The 17,500-nt window shown below is 48.1% G+C and overlaps 2 protein-coding genes across 4 annotated transcripts in view; one reads left to right on the top strand and one right to left on the bottom strand.

Moving 5' to 3' along the window:
• Positions 1 to 4,020, top strand: part of cyp17a2 (cytochrome P450, family 17, subfamily A, polypeptide 2) — a 6,529-nt gene extending 2,509 nt beyond the window's left edge. The window contains exons 3-9 of the mRNA XM_030338380.1: positions 1 to 70; positions 738 to 967; positions 1,706 to 1,792; positions 1,874 to 2,083; positions 2,217 to 2,386; positions 3,293 to 3,396; positions 3,534 to 4,020. The exon at positions 1 to 70 is cut by the window's left edge and continues 69 nt beyond it. Of these exons, the coding sequence (XP_030194240.1) occupies positions 1 to 70; positions 738 to 967; positions 1,706 to 1,792; positions 1,874 to 2,083; positions 2,217 to 2,386; positions 3,293 to 3,396; positions 3,534 to 3,790 (1,128 nt within the window). The 3' untranslated portion in view covers positions 3,791 to 4,020. The remainder of the gene's footprint in view (positions 71 to 737; positions 968 to 1,705; positions 1,793 to 1,873; positions 2,084 to 2,216; positions 2,387 to 3,292; positions 3,397 to 3,533) is intronic.
• A 548-nt stretch (positions 4,021 to 4,568) lies between these two features.
• Positions 4,569 to 16,282, bottom strand: LOC115529577 (proline-, glutamic acid- and leucine-rich protein 1). 3 transcript variants are annotated; one of them, XM_030338377.1, is made up of 5 exons: positions 16,041 to 16,282; positions 14,820 to 15,401; positions 13,696 to 13,857; positions 9,879 to 10,083; positions 4,569 to 8,248 (listed from the first exon to the last, which is right to left on the bottom strand). In XM_030338377.1, exons 2-5 carry the CDS (start codon positions 15,007 to 15,009, stop codon positions 6,850 to 6,852), a joined length of 1,956 nt encoding a protein of 651 aa, XP_030194237.1. In that variant the 5' UTR covers positions 15,010 to 15,401; positions 16,041 to 16,282; the 3' UTR covers positions 4,569 to 6,849. The 3 variants fall into 3 exon arrangements, with proteins under 3 accessions (XP_030194237.1, XP_030194238.1, XP_030194239.1); XM_030338378.1 differs by having other exon boundaries at positions 16,051 to 16,241; XM_030338379.1 differs by lacking the exons at positions 13,696 to 13,857; positions 14,820 to 15,401; positions 16,041 to 16,282 and adding an exon at positions 11,115 to 11,507.
• Positions 16,283 to 17,500: the final 1,218 nt, after the last annotated feature.

Below are 17,500 nucleotides of genomic sequence, written 5' to 3'. Positions count from 1 at the left end.
AGCCACCGCCGGCTGGTCCACTCCTCCTTCACACTGTTCGGGGAAGGGACTCACAAGCTGCAGGACATAGGTACCATGGCAACCAGAGTGACATGTTACCAAGGCAACCGCAGTGCTCCTACTGTACCACCACAAACACAAGCACAGCAGTCGCGTTAACACTGGAAATGAGGCAGAGGTGGTACTAATGTACTCTGCCCTTGGCTACCATAGTAACCATAGCGACACTTTACTCTAAACCCGGTCACCAAGTAACCAAAGTAGCACTGTAGTCTGCACCTTGTAACTAGTTACCAAAGTAGCCACGGTAAGATTATCCCTCCCTCTTTCCCTCCCACTATTCCTCTCTCCCTCCCTCCTTTCCCCCATTTCTCTCCATCCCTCCCTCCTTCGCTCTCTTTCTCCCTCACTCCCCCCTCTCTCCCTCCCTCTCCCTCCCTCCCCCCTCCCTCCCTCCCTCCCTCCCTCCCTCCCTCCTTCGCTCTCTTTCTCCCTCACTCCCCCCTCACTCCCTCCCTCTCCCTCCCCCCCCCCTCCCTCCCTCCCCCCCTCCCTCCCCCCCCCCCCTCATTCCCTCCTTCACTCTCTTTCTCCCTCCCTCCCTCCCCCCTCACTCCCTCCCTCCCTCCCTCTCTCCCCCTCCCTCCCTCCATTCCTCCCCTCTCCCTCCCTCCCCCCCCTCTCTCTCTCTCCCCCCTCCCTCCCTCCCTCTCTCCCTCCCTCCCTCCCCCCTCTAGTCCTCTCTGCAGTGGACAGTCTGTGTGATGAGCTCCAGGGCAGCGGCGGGGCCGCGGTGGACCCGGGCCCCGCGGTGTCCAGGGCGGTCACCAACGTGGTGTGCACCCTGGTGTTCAGCTCCACCTACGGCCGCCACGACCCCGAGCTGGCCCAGGTGATGGACTACAACAACGGCATCGTGGAGACCATCGCTGGGGGCGGGCTGCTGGACATCTATCCCTGGTTGAAGGTACGAACACACACCGTGTACTGGACATACCGCGGCTTAAACACACACACACACTTATCAATGCCCCGGCTTCAGGTGGACGTTGTTTGTTTTTTGTTTACAAGTTGTTATTACGGCCGATATGGTCTTCAACGTAGTAATCTATGCAAGCTAATCACTGTTGCTGAAATAAGACCGTCGTTTAGAGGAAACAGGAGTAAAAGCCTGTGTTTTGGCCAGTCATCGTTCGCCTGCTTGGAAAGCAAGTAGCGTTGTTATTCGTGACGTCAAAGTGTCTTTTAGAGTGCTCTGCGACATCATGACATAGGGACACAGGTGGCGAGGTGTGTTTGGCTGCGTCTACCTTTGTCTGGGCAGCAGTTGTTGATGATCGCGACATCCGAGAGTAGGTTATGCTTCCTGGACACTTAATAGCATAACGCACATTGCGTGAATCATTTCATACAGAACATTGCTAATTATAACGCTCATACGCTCGTACACACTATAAAAGGACCAGTTGCCGTGGGGATAACACGCCCCCCTACTTTAGGATTCTCGCGTTCGACTAGTGTTCGACTCACAGCTGAAACAATGGTCACCTACACCTTAATGATACACGTTCTCTCTCTCTCTCTCTCTCTCTCTCTCTCTCTCTCTCTCTCTCTCTCTCTCTCTCTCTCTCTCTCTCTCTCTCTCTCTCTCTCTCTCTCTCTCTCTCTCTCTCTCTCTCTCTCTCTCTCTCTCTCTCTCTCTCAGTTGTTTCCTAGCGAGGTGCTGAGAAAGTTGAGGGAGTGTATCTCTGTCAGAGACCGACTCCTGACCCGCAAGCTAGAGGAGCACAAGGTACCGTGTACACACACACACACACACACGCACACACACACACGGCCCAATGACCTTATGACCTTTGACCCTCTCCCCCAGGCCTCCATGATGGAGGGTGCCCCCCGTGACCTCCTGGACGCCCTGATGCAGGCTCAGCGACCCCAGGGTCAGAGGTCAGCCCAGCAGGAAGGGGAGGGGCTTACAGACGACCATGTCCTGATGATCGCCGCCGAGACCTTCGGGGCTGGGGTGGAGACCACCTCCACCACATTGCTATGGATACTAGCCTATCTGGTGCACCACCCTCAGGTAAGCACCACGTTGCTATGGATACCAGCCTACCTGACACACCATGAAAGTTAAAAGTTGAGGTTCAAACTTTATACGTGCACTTGGACGGACGGACAGACTGACCATGTGAGTGTGTGGCTCCGCCCCCAAGGTGCAGGAGCGTGTGCAGAAGGAGCTGGACGAGGTGGTGGGGCGGGGGAGGGGGGTGTGTGTGTCGGACCGCCCCCACCTCCCCTACCTGGACAGTGTGACCAACGAGGGGCTGAGGATCCGACCTGTCAGCCCCGTACTCATCCCACACACTGCTCTGAGGGACAGCAGGTACACACACACACACACACACACATACACACACACACACACACACACTGCTCTGAGGGACAGCAGGTACACACACACACACACACACACACTGCTCTGAGGGACAGCAGGTACACACACACACTGCTCTGAGGGACAGCAGGTACACACACACACACACACACACACACACACACACACACACACACACACACACACACACACACACACTGCTCTGAGGGACAGCAGGTACACACACACAAACACACACACACACACATTGCTCTGAGGGACAGCAGGTACACACACACACACACACACACACTGCTCTGAGGGACAGCAGGTACACACACACACTGCTCTGAGGGACAGCAGGTACAGACACACACACACACACACACACACACACACACACACACACACACACACACACACACACACACACACACTGCTCTGAGGGACAGCAGGTACACACACACAAACACACACACACACACATTGCTCTGAGGGACAGCAGGTACACACACACACACACACACACTGCTCTGAGGGACAGCAGGTACACACACACACACTGCTCTGAGGGACAGCAGGTACACACACACACACACACACACACACACACTGCTCTGAGGGACAGCAGGTACACACACACACTGCTCTGAGGGACAGCAGGTACACACACACACACACACACACACACACACACACACACACACACACTGCTCTGAGGGACAGCAGGTACACACACACACACACTGCTCTGAGGGACAGCAGGTACACACACACACACACACACACACACACACACTGCTCTGAGGGACAGCAGGTACACCCGAACCCCCCCCCACACACACACACAGAAACACAAACGTACACAAACGCACATGCACACACTCCTTCTCACTCCCTCTCCCTCTCCTGTAGTATCGGGGGTCACTTTATCAAGTGTGGGACGCGAGTTTTGGTAAACATGTGGGCGATCCACCACGACCCCAAACACTGGGAGCAACCGGACCTCTTCAAACCAGGTAACACACACACAAACAACAGACTCATACACACTCTCGCACAAGCACGCACACTAAATCACAAACACACATAATATTATAACAAACAAGAGTGTGTTGGAGAGTGAATATGACACTTGCTTTATCATTCGTCCCAGAGCGTTTCCTTGACGACAAGGGTTGCCGTGTGACTCCGCCCTCTTTCCTGCCCTTCGGAGCGGGGCCTCGGGTGTGTGTCGGCGAATCGTTGGCAAGGATGGAGCTCTTCCTCTTCCTGTCCTCTCTGCTCCAGCGAATGAGCTTTCGGCTCCCAGACGGAGCCCCGCCCCCCGACCTGCAGGGCAGGGTGGGCGTGGTCCTACAGCCGCTTCCTTTTAAGGTGCTGGTCATCCCGAGAGAAAAGGGTCAAACCTGATGCAGCTGTTGGAGACTCTTGTTGTAATATACTAAATGCATTTTCCCGAATTTGCAATGGAGAGGCTTTTACTTTGAAAATCTTCCAAGCAGCTACCAATTTTATGTGGGAGATTATCATGAAAGTGCTAACAGAGAGAGAACTACACAACCCGTCGTTAGATATTTAGCAATTTATATTTTTAGAGTGTTACACATTGGTAATAAACTTTAAATCAAAATAGTACACAATCATGTCCCAGATTTGTGTGTTTTTGGTGACATGTTACGTGCTAGCATTAGCCAAATGGTGCCAATAGTGTAAAATGCTCAGTGGACTCACCTGGTGAACTGCTAGTGCTACAAAATGAGTGCTTCTGCGCCATGTTCTCCCAGGGTCCAGTAACAAGGCAGAGACATCGAGCCATGCAAGCTCAACGAAACAGAAATATGCTAAAAGCAGAGTTGACTTTTCTTTGATTTGTATGTGAATGTACAGTTGGCTCATGGTCAGGATGTAGCCAGAACGTAGTCATAATGTAGTAAGAACATACACTCAGAAGATCAGTCAGTCATAATATGGTCACACATAGCCATAAGATACAGTAAGAAGAAAGTCATAATGTACGGTCAGAAGTCATAATGTAGTCATAGTGTTTAGTCCGACCAGTCAGAATGTACAGTCAGAACGGTCATAGTATATAGTCAGATCAGAGTCATAATGTACGTAAGAATTAACAGTTTGAGCAAAGTCAGAAAGTAGTCAGACAACTCAAGGCTGAATAAACAGTCAGTCCAAATATGTTTGATACTTTTATTCAGTATATAATCACACACGATTAGAACAGACTGGTTTAGATAGGTTGCACGCACGCAAACACACACGCACACACACACAGGGACATTAAGACTGAATCGATAAAATAACATTTGAAAGGAGAAATGAAAGAAGCGTGTGTCCCTCCTCGCCATACGGGCCGCGGGTTCATCAGCAGTAGCATCACACTAACGTCAGTAGACCGGGGTGAACGCGGGGTTAACTCGAGTTAACTAAGCACAACCACATCCCCCAGATAAGTCTCAGACCAGGGCAGTCATATACATGGTTTGACCTGCTGAGCTTCCTTTACCACGACTGTTTCGTCAATGTTCAATCTTTATGTCACCGGCCAAAGTGAGTCACAGGGAATTTAGGGACCTGACTTTAAGGTGCAGAAGGGGCATCAAGGAGGCCTCGTGGTGGTCTGCAAGGACATTATGGGTCGGTAAACCCCCTTGCGATGGGTCGATGTCCCACCATAACTTAGGCTTAACCCTACACTAGGAGGCCTCCAGGTGGTCTGTGGCACCTGTTCAGCTGGGGGTCCAGCACCATGAACCTACACTATCATTTCCCCTCATCAGTGGATTGAAGGCTTTATTTTATCCCGTCAAATCGTAACTCATTTTGCATTTCATTCAGGTTTTCCGCCCTAAGATCAAATCCCAGATGACTCTCCAAGAATGCGGTTTGAACACAGCCGATGAACAAAGTACCCTTACCCGGCTACTCACAAATCAACCAGAGGGAGAAATCACACTCTCACACACACACACACACACATACATACATGCACACGTACGCACGCATAAAAATAACAGCTTTGCCTATCGCTTAGTAACAGTTGTCAAGTAGAAATGGCACTCTGTAACCATGGAGATATATAACCTTATTAGATCCCAGTAAACAAAATCAGCATCAAATCACAACATCAATAACAACAACATGTTGTTACGTCCCATCGTTCTAGGGTCCTGCACCAGATCCTGTAGAGTCCTGTCCTAATGTAGTCCTGTGCTGGAGTCATGTGCTGGAGTCCTGTACTGGAGTCATGTAGAGTCCTGTCCAACTGTAGTCCTGTGCTAGAGAGTCCTGTACTGGAGTCCTGTACTTGAGTTATGTAGAGTCCTGTGCTAGAATCCTGTTACTGTACTGGAGTCATGTAGAGTCCTGTACTGTACTGTAGTCCTGTGCTAGGGTCCTGTACTGGAGTTATGTAGGGTCCGGTAAGGAGGACCTGTAGAGTCCTCTACTAAAGTCCTCTACTAGAGTCCTCTACTATTGTCCTGTAGAGTCCTCTACTAGAGTCCTGTAGAGTCCTCTACTAGAGTCCTCTACTAGAGTCCTGTAGAGTCCTCTACTAGAGTCCCTTTAGGTCAGAGGAATGAGGGAGGCTCTAAGAACCCACGTTCTCCTTCTATTCCTCCCCAGGCCATCTGTGCATGTTGTCACGGCAACCAGGAGGGGAGAACACACACCTCCCGTCCCTCGGCATCTCATTTCGCCACCGTTGCCCTGTACTACCAGGGGGGGGGGGGGGGGGGGGGGGGGGCAGGGGATGGGGGAGGGCCACAGCCCCCAGCAAAGTGATGTCCGCTCCCAAAGCCCATTGAGGGTCATAACGTCCCGCTTCAACACGTCTCCCACGGCGACCGGTGCTGAAACAGCCAGGCTAGCTATAGAAAAGATATTGCTGTGTAAAACACGACCAGGACTAACAAAATGTAGAAACGGGGACGGTCTCTCATGGATATATATATATATATATTCATGTTGCCGACACTCATCACATCTATGCTGCTACACTGTAGGAAATAACATGTGACTAAGTGTGTGTGTGTGTGTAGTGCTGTCTGAGGGCTATTGCTCGGACAATATGCCTGGTGCTGTCAGTGGGATAGGGTGAGTGACAGAGAGGCAGAGAGAGGAAGAGAGAGAGAGGAAGAGAGAGAGAGCAATAGAATGAAGTGTCTGTTCCGTCTTGTGTCTTTGAGCCTGAATCATTTCTACTGTTCTGCTCTACTTACACACACACACACACACACACACACGCACGCACACACGCACGCACTCACACACACCTCATGTCCCCGATGTGCGAGTGCTAACAGTGGCGTGGTGACGTTATCAGAACACCCATGATGCCGTAGCATCCATGTCACCACGACGACCACAGTTTATGCATTGACGGGCAGCAAGAGCTGTGATGTATAAAACAATGTCCCACTTCCTGCTTTATGTAAACGTATGTAAACGGTCCATCACACTGTCTCCACGACGATAATGACCTCGCCGGGGTCTTTGAGGGGGGCGGACGTGGGCGTGGCGTTGGGGGAGGAGCTACACGGCGGGGTCGGCACCAGAGCCCGCGCTGGACAGTCGGCGCTGTCGTGGAGCACGACGGTGACATCACTTCCTTGTCTCCCGCCCTCCCCTCCACTCCTCAGAGACTCCTTCCCTCCTCCTCCTCCTCCACTCTCCTTCTCCTCCTCTTCGTCGTCGTTGTCGTCATCCTCCTCCTCTTCCTCCTCCTCCTCCTCCTCCATGCGACAGCGGCACACCTCGATCCCCGAGTCTCCCGTCAGCCGGCGGTGGCGGTACTGACTCTCGTCAGCGCCCACGTCGTCTTCGTCCCGCCCCTCCTCCTCCTCCTGCTCCTCCTCCTCCTCCTCCTGATCCCCCCCCGGCGCCCGCCCCCAGCTGGGGGGTCCGGCCTCGTAGACGTCCACGCAGGGGGAGAAGAGGGTCTGCTTGGTGGCGGAGTGGGTGGGCCGGGGGGAGGGAGAGAGGGAGGTCTTGGCTGACCGGCTCACCGGCGGAGCCAGCAGGGAGTCCAGCGTGGGGGCCAGGAGCAGCACTGGGGGAGGGGGGGAGGAGGGGGGAGAGGGGGGGGAGGCCGGCCTGTGCTGTTCGGCTCCAGAGGTTGGGATGCAGGTCTGGATGGACGGTGGGCCTTCACCCCTTCCAGGGGCGGGGCTTAAGTTAGGGGCGGGGCTAGGGTCAGAGGTGGGTCTTAGAATAGGTGTGGGGTTAGGGTCAGCTTGGGCCTTATCTGTAGGGGTGTGGTTAAGGTTGGGGGTGTGGCTTATAGTAGGGGCGTGGTTAGGGTCAGGGCTAGGGTTTAGTGGAGCGACGAGGTCAGGGCTTGGGGCAGGAAGTCCCTCTGCAGCGACCGTTTCTCCTGGACAGGCTCGCTCCCTCCCGGGGTTCTGACCGGTCAGGATTACGATGGCTTTGGAGACGCAGGCGGCCAGGTCAGACTGAGGCATTATGGGAGACGCGGTGCGAGCGTCGTCTTCTCCGGGAGTGTGCGGCGCTACCGACGACACAATTCCCGTCGCCGTGGTTACCGACGCCGCGGTCTCCCCGGTGACCGTCACCTCGTCCGCGACGCTCCCTGACACGCCTCCTTCGTTGTTGTCGCCGGGGTCAGCGGTAGCCACGGCGACCGTCTCCACGACCACCACCATGGACTGGGCCCGGCGCACTGCCTCTAGGGCCACCTCCGAGGCAACGGTCTCCGCGGTGACGTGCAGGGGGAGGGGGGGCACGCCGCAGGGCGTGGAGGCGTGGCTTGTGTCCGTCTCGTAGGTGACGTTCACCGAGAGGGAGGAGCTACATGGAGACGACGGGCAGCAGGAGTCACAGGAGCAGCTGGAGCTAAGGCAGGCACACACACACACACACACACACACACGAAATTATTTTTCAATCGTTCCGCTCCGAACGGAACCGGTATATTTAACACGTTTTCGTTCTTGCGTTCCGCCACCAACATATCGTTCCTGAACCGGTTCGGAACGTAAAAAAACATTCGTTCTTAACGTTCCGGCAGTGTTATTGGGCCTAGTCTATTTTTGTGGTCGATAAAAGGGTGACCAGATGTGTCACTTTGTGCGGGACAGTCCCGCATTTCCATTACTTTGTACACGTTCCGCAAATTGAGACGTTTTCCCGCATTGTTATTAGGGCTGGCCCGAATTGTTCGAATATTCAAATACTCGTTGGGAAAATTAGTATTCAAAGCTTAAATCAGTATTCGGAGCTTCATTGTTTCACGTACGTGACGTTACCAGAGCGAGGGAGGCAAACTCTAAGCGACACCAAGCATAGAAGCGAGAGAGGTGGAGGAGGAATAGATATCTTGTTTCCCTTTACTTTATAACAACATTAGCGGGATCTCGGGAGGAAAATAAATGCTTAGTGAAATGCTAACCTTAGCTTAGTTGTTTGTTTACGTTCGCTGTACAGCGCCCCGCCAATCAACTGTGACTGGCTTGCTGCAGAGCGTGAGCGTCTTGCGAATACCCGGACAATATAATGGATATAATATGGACACATAAGACAATCAATATTCGGTATTTGTTATGGATTTATTGTACAAAGTCCCTGTAAAGATGCACGTTCCAGGATGAATTGAAAAGCTCCCGTAAGGGCTGAGATGGCAGAGAACAGCTGATTTGGTACGGAACAACAGCTGTTCGCTTCGACTAAGTAACTCCAACTTACTTAGGCCTACTTATTTGAGTTCAAAAGCTATTAAATCTTCAACAAAATATGCAGATGCTGTCAAAATCGGTTCCAGGGAGTATATAGGGATTATTAATGTTGTTTTTGATAGTGTGTTTTTCTGGAATGATTATTCGAATATTCGCTCGGAAAAACCAACGAGTATTTAAAGCCTGAAAAATGGCAAATTGACAGTCAGACTCGATTTTTTTAATAAGTGTTTTATAATCTGGCATTTATCAAATAGCTGTGTGTAGACAGCAGTGAGGGCTGTCATCAGGGAGCGGGCGGGCTGTTTGATCATGTCAAAGAAACTTGGACGCGGACGCAGGTTAAGGGCACGCCCACCAACAGGAAACAATGCAAAGGCGATATAGTGGACTCGGTTAATTAAGCTCACGTTACCTTTGTCGAAGATAGAGCTCAGTGCAACTGTTTCTTACAAATCGCCTCTCGCCAGGGTGGTGGTGGGAATTTGTGACAACTGAGCTTAGCGGGCGGCGAAGTGAACGCGGCAACCGGAAATATTTTTATTTCTTCGTGAAATAGGCTATGCTTTTGTGAAATTGTATAGGCTATATAGAGAACAAAACTGTTTTGGGGATTTCAGAATAGCATTTCTGTTCCGGAACAGTTGAAGACCATTTGGTTTTTGTTTCCGTTTCCGTTCCTCGTAAAATGCTGTTCGTTTTCGGTTTTCGTTTTCGTTCCTTGAACCGGTTTAGAGCCCTGACTAGTACTAGTACTAGTACTAGTACTAGTACTAGCACCGGGGCAGTACCTGTTGTCGGAGCTGAGGGAGGACAGCATGTCGCTGCAGTGGGCCAGCTGGGGGCGCTGGTGGTGTGTGAGGAGGTGGGGGTCCGGGGCGGTGGGGGGCTGGGGGTAGCGGGGGGAGGTGAACACCGAGCTGTAGGGGGGAGGGGGGGTGGACGGCTGGGCCGCGATCTCCTCGTAGCTGGGTAGCTTCAGAGACGCCAGGAAACCTGCAGACATACCGACAGACAGACAGACAGACAGGGGGGGGGGGGGGGTAGACAGACCACGTGAGTCTATGACCCTTTTGGGAGTGGGGTCAGAGCTCTTAAGTGACCATCCTAAATGTCAGACCACCGGACACCCACCCCCAGCTGCTATGTTTTGTGTTGTCATGGTGACAGATGGCCTTGATACCATGGCAACAAGGACATGTGACGGAATGTTCGTAAAGTTACACCCCAATATAATTTATCGGTCAGCCGTCGGATCCCCTGTCACACGCCCAACTCTATTTTTTTATTGTCGTTTTTATTTAACCTTCCTTAAATCAAGTTAAAAGGTACAAAATGCTATTTATTTTTGATTGAAATGTGCTCTTCAACACATTATGTGGTATAGACACCCCAATGTTTTTTATTTATTGTTTGTTTTTTTAGGGGATTGCCGGGTTTGGAGAGAGAAGGGAGAGGGAGGTTTGAGGAGCAGGGTATTTATTCTAAATTTAGCTTGGTGCTAGCTTGATACCGCATTCTTGAGTATAGTACCTTTAAGTCTCCTTCAGAGACTAGGACTCTAAAAGAGACCAAGACTGGACAATAATTCAACATAATCGTTTATCGGTATCGTGTACAGATGAAATAAAGATAGACTAATCCTCATTGATTAAGATAATGAAATCATAACAAAATAAAGATGTGCCCTTAAAAGTATGAGGTTTTCATACGTCAGATAGGAGAAAACAAGTTGTAGTCGGATAACTTATTACACATTTCCATATACGTCAATGTAATAATCCTTAGTGAGACTGTTTAGAAGGATGTTTTGAACTCATAAGCATACCTTCCTATTTACGGCCCTTTTGTATCAAATTCCCAATGACAATCATGATAATAAAGGCTTCGACGTCGCCCAGTCCTACTTGCAACAAAAGGAAGATTTTGTGTCTGCTTTGTTGTTTAGTTGGTTTTACAAGAGCACTATTGTTGAGTGCAAACAACAGAGCCCTGCCTGTACACACACACAATGAACAGAGTCTTACTCAGATCCAACATGGAGGCCGGGTAAACACAATGAACAGAGTCTTACTCAGATCCAACATGGAGGCCGGGTAAACACAATGAACAGACAGCTTCGGTCGGATAGTATTTTCTTCTTAGGAAGATTCCTTCCTAAGTGAAGTGACATGGTTTCTAAGTGCCAGCCATGAGAAGTGCTGTAAGAATTCTCTAAAAGATAAGGGAAGATCTATTACTACTATGCGTCCTTTCATATTGCCACATAGTGTAACCTGGACAATCCTTTATGGAAGTAAAACAAGATAATTCCTTCCCGTAAATCCTTGAGGCAGCCATATTGGAGGAGACGCACCATTCAACCATTGACGAAAACAAACAATCAACATCATCGTGAATCCGTGTATGGTTCGTTCTTTGAATATTCAGATTTAAAACAAAATCAGAAAAAACAAATAACAGAGTCGTTTTTTGTTTTTTCTGATTTGGTTTTGAAACGGAAAAAGGGCAAAAGGAATAAACAAATAAACTGCATTTTTCTGTTTTTTTTAAATCAAAACGGGAATACTGAATAATCCAGTTGCTTGTTTTGTTTGTGTGATATTTAGATAAAACCACAATGCCGGGAAAAGGGCACGTGGTTTTAAAAAAATACATACAAAGACGTTTCAAACTTTCCATTGAGTCTCGCATTCTACAATGGCCAGCTTTATTGTTTTCCGTGGGAGCCGGCGACTTAGTCTGCGAGTGGACGATATGACCGTGGAGAAGATCGCCATGATATTCCAGGTGGCTGTTTACTAAGAAACCTAGCTGGTCATAAAACATTAAAAAAATACATCTAAATGACAAGTAGCCTACATATTGTACAATAGGCTACATAGAAGAAGAAAGAAACTAGATTTCTTCTTCGAAGGTTGTGCTCCACACAGAACCTCCTCACCGCCATAACGGAGCACTTCGGTGCACCAGATTGCTTTAGAGCGGTACTGATCTCTTCGTGTGTCTTTCCATTGTCAAATAAATCACGAATAAAATCCCCATATGGTTCAAGTGCGGCCATAACTAAGGCTAAATATAATTGGACAGTCTATTGCTGGTTTAGGTGGTAGGCTCTTTTTTCTTCGCTCGCTGCGTTCTGCCTTCTGGTGTAGCCTACAAATGTATCTATTTTTGTTTGGTTTAAAAAACCAACAAACAAAACACAAACACAAATGAAATGCCGTTTATTTGTTTATTCCTTTTGCCCTTTTTCCGTTTCAAAACCAAATCAGAAAAACCAAAAAACGACTCTGTTATTTGGTTTTTCTGATTTTGTTTTAAATCGGAATATTCAAAGAACGAACCATACACGGATTATCGTGACATCGGTATGATTGCCTCTATATCGGAGGTATAGTCATTGTTATTGGTAGAAATGCTGTCATGGGGAGACATCACAGTGTTTGAAACTGCCACAGTTTTGATAAGCCTTGGCTACTGTATATTAACGTTTGATTTTACACACTCATCATCACAAAATGGCGGAGCATTGCAAACTTAAAAGGCCCTATTGAGTTTAGATCGAAAATAATAGTGGACATGAGGGTGAGCACTCTCAAAGTTGCAACCGCTTCATTTCTCGTTTAGGATGGTAGCTTAAATTCCTTTCCTAAAATTCCAACCTTGGTATTGAAGTAATATTGTTCTACTGGTTGTCCATGTTTCGTACAGCCTGTAGAAAAACATTTTAAGAATTCAGGGGTGGAAGTATCTAAGATATGCTTTTAGTGGTCCGTCTGCGAAACATTTTAGTTTCACCACTGCCGGCCCACAACCATAACATCCACCATCGCTTAATTACATACTCTAGGATAAGCGCAGTCGGATCATCTAGCACTGCCGTTGCTTTTCCCTAAATCCTTGAAGTTTTGCATCAAGGTCAAGGAAAGTGGTTAGGAACAGACATCATTTTTCTGACTATTCGACCAGAGGCCCCAGTCCTACTCAGATCCAACATGTGTGGGTGCACGCAATGAACCCAGTCTTAGTCAGCTGTAGCATTGAGGACGTGTAGACACAATGAACCATCCAACTAAGATCCAACATGCAGGTTGGGTACACACAATGAACTCAAAATGCCCTGAAGACAACTCACACGTTGTCCGAGTAGAACATATAAAACATGTTTTCCGAGCGCTGACTTGTCTGCCTTGTGGCAGGTAGCAACATGAAACACAAAGGCCCTCATCATTAATGGGAATGATATTATTATGAAGGTGTTTGTCAATGTTTTAACCCACAGTTTGATTTGTGAATATTGAACATGTGTTTGTAGCCGTTATATTTCTCTATGATTATAGCAATATATGGAATCTATTTGACCAATTCAATCTGCTAGCCAGTAAACGTCTCTGCTCTTCATCACGCGTTTCCAAAATAAGCATATATTGCTGCGGCTTTTATGTTTCGTATTCAGCAATGAGAAACAATGCCAAACTTCATTCAGGCATCCATGTTTCTTTTCAGAATGGATTGATGTCGGAGTTCTGAGTTGTTTTGAACGCGGTACGTGTCTTATTCAGATCCAACATGGAGGCCGGCTACACACAATGAAGAGACTCTTACTCAGATCCAACATGGAGGCCGGGTACGCGGTAGCCCCATGGTAGGCCAGCAGGCTGATGTCGGTCTGCCTCTGCTGCTGCTGGACGCGCAGCTTGGCCCGCCGGTGGCGGTACGCACAACAACAGCTGAACAGGATGAGAGCCGACCACAGGAGCCAGAACCCTGCACACAGTACACACATTAAATACAGTTACACAACCAGTTACATACACAGTTAACGACACACACATTACAAACAGTCACACACAAACACAAAGTAAACGCATTAAATACAGTTACACAACCAGTTACACAGTTACATACACAGTTAACAACACACACATTACCAACAGTTACACAAACACACATACATACACACACACACACACACACAAACACTTATTAAACACAGTTACACAATTACATACACACACATACAGTTAACTACACACACATTAAGCAGTTACACGCACACATATTATACACGGATACATAAACATTACAGTTACACATTCTTTACAGTCACACACACCCACATTACACAATTACGTATACATTATGCAAACAGTTGCACACACACACACACACACACACAGTTATGTTTAAATACAGGCACATTTACACAAACATTACACAAAGTCAACAGCCACAAAGTGGCAGTGTTGATTAGAAACACATTATACAAAGTTAAACAAACACAAAAAGTATACATTAGTATACACTAGTTTACTACTTATATAATCCTAGTATACTACTCACACCAGAGTTTGTAGTGTTTTAGCTGAACTTGTATAATAATGTTTACTACTTGTATTACACTAGTACTCTCACACAGAGTTCGTAATACTTTATCTAATCGAATAATACTAGTAAACTCACACCAGAATCCAGAATACTTTATCTACTTGAATAATTCTAGTATACTCACACCAGTGTTCGGGATACTTTATCTACTTGAATAATACTAGCATACTCACAAAAGAGTTCGGAATACTTTATCTACTCTAATAGTACTAGTGTGCTCACACCAGAGTTTTTAGTGCTTTATATACTTGTATAATACTTGTTTACTACTTGTATTACACTAGTACTCTCACACAGAGTTCGTAATACTTTATCTACTTGAATAATACTAGTATACTCACACCAGAGTTCGTAGTAGTAGGTACAGCAGCCCGACTCTCCACAGCAGTGTCCGGTCTCGCAGAGGTAGCCACCGCTAGTGCCCGCCCCGTTAACGATAGCTCCGTTACCATTAGCGCCGTTAGCGTTAGCCCCGGGGCAGAAGCGAGGTCTCGCCAGCAGAGGCAGGCTGCCACTAGCGTGGTACTCCATTCTCTGCTTAGCTACACACTAGCCGCGCGCCACCGCTAGCTCCTTGCCGTTAGCCGTTAACCGCCAATTATCTGCTAGCTAGCTACAGAATAATCGGCCTCTATGAAGGGGGGTTTACAACTACATTTTTTTTAAGTACAAATGTGTTTAAATAGGGGGTATTTCAATAGCTAGTGGTGGGGTAAATCAAGCCATCTATCATTTTAATGAACTAGCAGATGATTGTTGGTGTTATTTTAGTAGTCACACTTTGAGTCGTGGTGTCCCTTAGGGAACTCTGATGATCTCTCAGTGAGGACATCTTGTGGGAAAGTGACGCCTGAAAGGAGGCTGTTGTTGTTACTGGAAGGACATGGTCGCACATCTGGAGGGCTTGGGAGACCAGCACATCACTGCCAAGAGAGAGAGAGAGAGAGAGAGAGAGAGAGAGAGAGAGAGAGAGAATGATACAATAATGATATAACTCAATAGAGACAGTGAAAGCTACCTGTAGTGCAGTCCTGTGAACATGTTTCAACTGATTTCACACACTTCCAAAAGATCTGCCCTAGTGCTGCAATGCTGCATGGCACCAGCACACGCTCACCCTAACACACACACACACACACACACACACACACACACACACACACACACACACACACACACACACACACACACACACACACACACACACACACAGTAATGCACGAAATAAAAAGGAAGCACTGCGAATGAAATGAATGAAATCCAGCTAATCTTATTTTCTGAACATGTCTACGTGCAACGCAGCTTTTGTGCGTCACGTGCCATAAATAACACGATCATAATAATGATATTAACAATATACGGAGCAATCCGTAACAGGTTCCATCCCGTTGATACCGTGCACAGGTACAGGCCTCCGCACACGGGAGCGTGTACGTGCCAACACAGTACAGGTAGCAGGGCGACCACCGTGCACGTTATCAAGCCGTCATCATATGAACGGACGGCTGTCGTCTACTCCCCAAATTCTCCGCACATGCGACATAAACACATAACAAACATACCTGTTAGTACTTCTCCGCGTCTGTCGCTGTTCCGCTCTACCGAGGTCTCGACGCGCCGCTCTACGCTCCTCTTCCCAGTGTGGTGGTCGGTGCTGGGCTCTTCACGGCCCTGGTTCTCCAGCCGCTCGGCTCCCCTTGCCAGGACCCTCCGCCTCCCCCACCGCCATTAACGGCAGCGTCAACCACAGGCGGCGGAGACACCACTTCCGGTGGCAAATGAATCTACGTTTCAAAATAAACCTACATTTAATAACAGAAATAAGAACATTTAGATTGCGGACGTTTTTTGCATAAACACGACCAACACCGTTGAGTATAAATACACCAGACGAATAATACAATATTTTAAAACCATCTTAGACGACATTAAATAAAGTATAAAGAAAATAGCAGGTTTCTCAAGAAGAGCAAACCCTCGTGGCTTTTATTTTGTAGACGAGCCCAATCGGCCGGAAGCTGTGTGTGCGCTTGTTTTAGTGCTAAGGGCCAGCCGCCGGTAACGGTCCGTAACCCCGCCCACCAAATCCGCCAACATAAAGAACGGGTTGTTGTCGGTCGTTGGTAAAATGGACGGATGGAGAGACGGATGTGACAGAGTGTCAGAACTGTCACATGTCACTCTTCATCAACACGTTAGTTGGAGTCCCATCGACCCAGAAGAGAGAGCATACTGAAAAGATAAATAACCAACCCGTGTTCTCCATCTCCTGAATCTACCTTTATCGACGGTGCTTGGGATTCGGTCGCTGATGGCGGACTCATCCAGATGCGATTGGGCCGTGGTGGCATATTGTCAGCCAATCAGAACACGCCCTGCGGGTGAGCCGCGGGATGCTGCAGCTCCTAGCAACAGCAGAAAGGGGTGTAGATCTCCCCCCACCTGTATTTACATGAAATGTTTGTCCTTTCTAAATAGTACAGACTGTATCTTTGAAGCTGTAAACAAACGTTGGTACACACAGTATTCATAAGAAAAGCATGTAACAGCTATAAGTCTGCCGTATAACTTGTATCGCTCGCTGGTTTTATGTGAAACAAGCTCCGCTGCGTCAGTGCGCGTGTTCACCATCAGAGGGCGACAAACGGCCCCGTTGTCCTGTGCGTGTAAATATTTGTCGCTCGTTAAATAAGTATTTAAGAAGTATCTATTTCCCTCATGTTCTCATACTCAGTTCTTATTATACGTCAACCAAGCTGTAAGGTCAAGGTGACATTTTAATTAAGTTTTTTGAAATAAAGAATGCTATAAGGCTTATGTCATTTTTACTTAAGATAACATTACATTCACTCTATCAAACTTAATTATACGTGTGTATGTGTGCGTATGTGTGTTTGTTTGTGTGCGTGCGTGTGTGTGTGTGTGTGTGTGTGTGTGTGTGTGTGTGTGTGTGTGTGTGTGTGTGTGTGTGTGTGTGTGTGTGTGTGTGAATGTGTGTGTGTGTGTGTGTGTGTGTGTGTGT

The sequence above is a fragment of the Gadus morhua genome, chromosome 17 (assembly GCF_902167405.1).
Source record: "Gadus morhua chromosome 17, gadMor3.0, whole genome shotgun sequence".
NCBI lineage: Eukaryota > Metazoa > Chordata > Actinopteri > Gadiformes > Gadidae > Gadus > Gadus morhua.
This window is presented reverse-complemented; position numbering and strand designations above follow the sequence as displayed.

Coding starts and splice junctions, on each gene's coding strand:
- LOC115529577 (XM_030338377.1), bottom strand. CDS start 15,009: ATGGAGTACCACGCTAGTGGCAGCCTGCCTCTGCTGGCGAGACCTCGC. Junction 10,084..13,695: donor GGCCTCCATGTTGGATCTGA/GTAAGAGTCTCT, acceptor GTATGTCTGCAG/GTTTCCTGGCGTCTCTGAAG. Junction 8,249..9,878: donor TCCCTCAGCTCCGACAACAG/GTACTGCCCCGG, acceptor TGCCTGCCTTAG/CTCCAGCTGCTCCTGTGACT.